This window comes from Cryptotermes secundus, unplaced genomic scaffold (assembly GCF_002891405.2).
Source record: "Cryptotermes secundus unplaced genomic scaffold, Csec_1.0 scaffold1054, whole genome shotgun sequence".
NCBI lineage: Eukaryota > Metazoa > Arthropoda > Insecta > Blattodea > Kalotermitidae > Cryptotermes > Cryptotermes secundus.
In genome coordinates, this window is record NW_019719379.1 from 716,732 (window position 1) to 722,260 (window position 5,529).

A 5,529-nucleotide genomic window follows, 5' to 3' on the forward strand; every position below is an offset into this window, starting at 1 on the left:
CTTTTATTTACGAATTAGCGTTTAGTTTTGAAAGGGAACTTACTGTACTATTACCGCGCCATAGCTCAACCGGTGAGTCGCTGGCTTCCCACCCCGGCGGCCCGGGTTTGATCCCGGGTCTGCTCAAGTGGGATTTGTGGTGGACAAAGTGGCGCTGGGGCAGGTTTTCTCAGAGTACTTCGGTTTCCCCTGCCAATCTTCATTCCACCAATTGCTCCACAATCACCCTCACTTATCATCTGGGGCTGGTGCAATAGGCCAGAAGTGGCCGCAGTACGAGGGACTTAGTTCCACCCACTACCAATAAAAACAATACTGTACTATTAAGTTTCTTCTGTCGATCCATCTACCTGTGGCATGAAACAAAACGAGGACCGCTAAAAGGATTTTCATAAAATGTGATATTTGGGAGTTTTAATAACGTTGATATTCCAGTTCTGGTTAAAATCGGGCAGAGATAACAGTTACATGAAGACCTACTTGCGTTTCTGCTCATATATCGAGCACGTTAACTCGCTAAATACTCGTACTTAGCAAAACAAAAACAAAAAAATTCGAACAAAAGTTGCATAAAATACAGAAACAATACGTCCCCCCCAGAGGGTAAGTTAAGTCTTTCGAGGTAATTAAACAATATACATAATTTCACAGCTTTTACATGGAACACTCAACAAGTTTTCAGAATACACGCGAAGATTTTCAACGTCCTCTATTCTCAATACTAATTAAAGGAAATTTTTTCCTACCTCAATATATGCTCGTATAAATAAACCTTATTGTTTAGTTATAACTGAATGAGCTGCCGAAGTGATTTACTCTGTACCATAATAGGCTAATGCACAAGAAAACAAAAGTTTCATTTCAGCACAATATATTGCAATTCAAATGCAGGTGAAGAGTGGGTAAGTTTTGATTTCAATTTCCTTTTATAGTGTGTAATAACAGTGAACAATGACGGCTAATATAGTTTATTCATTCACTATATATAACCACCAGAATTACAGAATATCACTTCCCCTTTTCACATCAGCTCCACTTCTCTTTCCATACGGGCCTAAGTATTTAAAAAGCATCAAAGTTACTACATTCTATACATAATTCCTTCTGTGGAATGCACCTGATAAGTGCACATTGTATACTTCTACAATTGTAATACAATTATTGTGTTTTTGGGCATTATCCATCATCCTGCTTTTTTTAAAGAACAACGTTTCGGGGACTGGATTCTGTCTCTGTCTTCTGGTAAAAACCTAATCAGTTGTGACCAATCGATAAACCTGCTCCCTATCTCAGGAAGATGGATAATGTCCAAGAACACAATAATTGTACTAATATACCATCGCCACAAGCTTTAAGATCTTATTCTAAAATCTTGCTCGTATACCATACAGTTAAAAACTGTCAAGATAAAATATGTGACTTGTGCTGACTTCCTAAGTCTCTCAATTGTCTGAAACATTTCTGTGTTGTCAATTACAGATCTTAACAGTAGTAAAATGTAGATACTGACAAGGGGCAGGGTATGGTATTACTTAAATAAATCTTTGCACAACTCATTTCTGAGCAACTGACATTTCATTGTAATTTTCAAAAGTACTCTCTCATTACTCAAATGACAAGTATGAAAATATGCATAGAGCCTATTTTTTGTAATTTTTTACTAGCTACAAATAAGAGACCTCGTAGTGAAATGCTGTGCTGAACTTACATAGAATTACGTCAACATCGCTCTACTGAGTCATATCACAATCTTTTCCAGTATTAGGCATACTGAGATTTGTTATGGATATTACAAAATAATCTTTCCATTATTCACAGTTCCTCCACAAACTTCTTTTCCTTTCTGATATTTTGAATCTTTCTTTAGGGATCATGCCAATATGTTCTTTCCAATATTTTTATTGGACTACTACATAAATTGTTACAGTGGACTCTCACTTATCCATGTGTTGATTAATGGCTGCACTTTTTGTACCCCTTAGTTACTGCAGGATTCGAGGTTCTCACAGTGGTTATGAAGAGTTCTATTTTCTGCAGTGCAGTCCAGTGAAAGTCAACTGGCATTTTGGGGGGACATGTCACCTCCATCTCTGGGTTGAAGAGTATGCCATACAAGAAACCAGTGTGAAGAAAGATGCAAGAAAAGCTTTGTTTCAGAAAGAAAAATGATGTCATGTGAGTTGATACCAAAGATGGATGGAAGTAGGATGAGGAAGAGAGGGCAGAAGACCAGAAAGAACAAGAAAATGGAGGCTAGATCAACTGCTAACACTACACTGCAGTTCAGTCATAAGCTCATAATTCATTCTGTTGAAACTACTGATAGAAATTAAAAACTATACAAATAAGGTAATCTTAAATGGTATGATATGCATACAAAGTTCTATGAAGTATGTATACTGACTCAAAAGTTCATAAATACACACATATGGGTATGATATTACCATAAGCCCATCTGTCCATATAAATACTGAAAGTTAAATAATAACACATAATAAATAAAAGGGGTAAGGTGAAATACCATGGAGCAATATACTGGTATTTTCAGAACATATTCTTTATTCTTTTGTATATATCACTGGTCTTAATGTTCATTTACTGCAGAAGAAATACTCTACTCCAGAGTGAATCATGTTATATGTATCATAGTTCACAAACGGATATTATTTGCTTTTAGTTATATTACATATTCAGCAGTTTAAAAAGTGTTTCAAATGTAAGGTCTACATTTTATACCACGCATAAATTTTTTATATGATGAGCTACTCTTCAGAAAACTGTGCAAGTCTGATCAAGGTTTGAGTAAAATAGGAGATACACTTTACTCATACAAACTGAAATTTAAACATTCTGATGGCTTTTACTGTAGATTCCTACAAAAAAATTCACTGAAATTCATCAGTCATCTGGGGCAAAACACGTGGAAAAATGGCTACAGCATAAACTTCCCATTACACATTAATTTCATATATTACGCATTAAAAGAAAGAAGAAAATTGGGAATAATAATGTCTTCTTTCAAATTGATATTAGGAGAGACATTAAACAAGGAAAGAAAATCCACATCTTTCACATATTTCTGTTATATTCATTGGCTTTATTTCCTTCAACAACTTTTAACAAACAAATCTAATGATTCACTATCAACTGTAATGTACACATCAGACTAGTTTTTATTTGCATAAAATTCAGTATAGATACAATTTCACTGCATGTGAGTGTAAATATGCAGCTATGAAATTCTACATGGCTCTTCCTGACCAATGTCATTGTCACTGCCAGAACCTGTTGCCAACTGTCCACCCTGCAGGACGTTGTTAACAACTGCTCGCGCCAAGTAGCCAGTTGTCATGGAGTAGTGGGTGGAGAAGAATGGAGTCAAGTCATCCAGTTTCTCTGTCTTGTTATCCTGTAAATTTCAAGCTACAGGCTATAATCATGATTCATAATTTGCTGTATGTTTCAGCACCCTGTAACATGCTACATCCCCTTCCTAATCCTCCGGGACTGTTTACACAGAAGTTGGGTGAAACAAGTACCTTCATTATGGGATTGCCTGAGAAAATTTATGTCATTTCCTGCGGTAAAAATTTTAATCAAAAATGTCAAATCTTACAGAGAGGCATGAAAATGAGACTAGTTAGGAAATGAAATGATCTAATGCAACAATTCTTAAAAATATTCAATCCTGTATGTTTGTACAGAATTTACATTATAGGAGTCACAAAAAATAAGGGACCTTTGATACAGCTTCTTTAAGATCTACACTGGGTTACAAGAATTAAACTTATTATCCCTCATATGCCAAGTCTAATAATGTCACGGACTGTACTATAAGTGTTGGGGTTCACAACAAGTAATGTTTCATAAAATGCGATCTTTCCTCTTTCTTACTTAACATACCTGACTGATCTCGATGTACAGTTTATTTAAGACAGAAATCTATTGTTGCAAAGCTCATCATACTACACAGATGCAAAACTTATTAATTCACAAAATATTGGTATTCACAACACTCAAAAATGTTCCACACATAAAATGTAGACATTGAAGTTCATTTTAATGTGGATGAGTTTTTTGGAAATGTGAGTTTCATTTGAAAATTACTTAAAGGATTCTATTGAAATGACATGTAAGGTAAAGGTATCCCTGTAACAAGCCATGGAGGACCATAGGGTTGTGAGATGGTGAGGCTCCCACATTTTCTAGGCAACCAGCTCACAGATGGCAGTGAGGTTGTCAGCCTTAGGAGCAGGCCACCCTTTACCCAGAGGAATATTCCTGCTACCCATTTCTGTTAGAAGCTGAGTTGAGCCCAGGGCCATAGTGCAGCTGGAAGAATTAGGTAAATTGAAAATATCCAAATCATTGGGATTCGAGCCCGTGACCTTTTGGCTTATATAGCAAAGTGCCTCAACCAACCATGCTACCATATCCCCCGACTGAAATGACATGTAACAAGGTTAAAATCTCTGAATGACTTTTAGCATAAAATTAGAGAATCAAATGTCTTTGCAAATCAGTGGCATTTCTGGAGATGAAACTTGTATAGACTTAATGTCCCCATTACATTTTCATTTCACTCACTTCAGGTTAAGAACCCATAAAATTAAATGACACAAAGTAGACTCTGTGTCAAGTAAAAAATTTCTGAAAATCAAACATTCTGCATGGTAGTGCCATTTCATGTACAAATTAAACATAACCAACTCTAAAGATCAGCTAGATTGAACTATGGTAGATCTAACAGAATCTACCTCAATGGATTCCCTGGCAGGAAGAAATGTTTACCTTACAGTACAACAGGAAGGCTTCTTTCACCAGATGATCTAGGTCCAGCTGATTCTGGAAAGTTAGTTCAGGGTTCCTGGTCAGTATTGTGGAAACAATACACAACAACTGAAAAAAAAAACAACAAAAATCTGTGTACTTTTCGTCTTGACTAAATAACTACCATGACCAACAAACGAACATATGAATTTCACAGAGCAGAATCCTTTCTGAGAGGCTATTAGTCATTCAGTCAACAAATTTTCCACCCTTTATGAAACCCAACGATTGACTCTTTTACTCACAAGAGACTGCCACTGGTACCTACCCAAAGCCAAATAAATCCAGTACACACTCCCCACACACTATTTCTTTAACATTATCCTTTCATTCAGTGTACAGATAATATTTTGAACAGACCAGAAAAACTGCAATCATCGATGTAAATTCAGTCAACTTTGTGCACTCTATGTTAAGCTCTCTTCTTTAATACAGTACGTGTGTTAATTATTTCGCTATAACAATATCATTCTTACTGTACGAGGGGGTACCCAAAAGAAACCAAACTTATTTTTTTTTAACTTATTTATTCAAATTTTAAGCACAAACCTTCAATCACCTTCAAAGTACTCTCCACTTACACTAATACACTTGTTTAGTCTTTTATTCCATTTTTCAAAACATTGTCTAAATTCATCTTTTGAGATGCTTGACAGCGCCTCTGTCATTTTTTCCTTTCATGTCTCTTTTCATTTGAGG

General features: G+C 35.8%; 1 protein-coding gene across 7 annotated transcripts in view; it reads right to left on the reverse strand.

The window, feature by feature from the left end:
• Positions 1-3,076: 3,076 nt before the first annotated feature.
• Positions 3,077-5,529, reverse strand: part of LOC111866214 (probable phosphorylase b kinase regulatory subunit beta) — a 48,821-nt gene continuing 46,368 nt past the window's right edge. For all 7 annotated transcript variants that reach the window (XM_023855004.2, XM_023854968.2, XM_023854995.2 and 4 more), the window contains 2 exons: positions 4,792-4,899; positions 3,077-3,409 (listed from right to left, as the gene is read on the reverse strand). In XM_023855004.2, the coding sequence (XP_023710772.1) occupies positions 3,233-3,409; positions 4,792-4,899 (285 nt within the window). In that variant the 3' untranslated portion in view covers positions 3,077-3,232. The remainder of the gene's footprint in view (positions 3,410-4,791; positions 4,900-5,529) is intronic.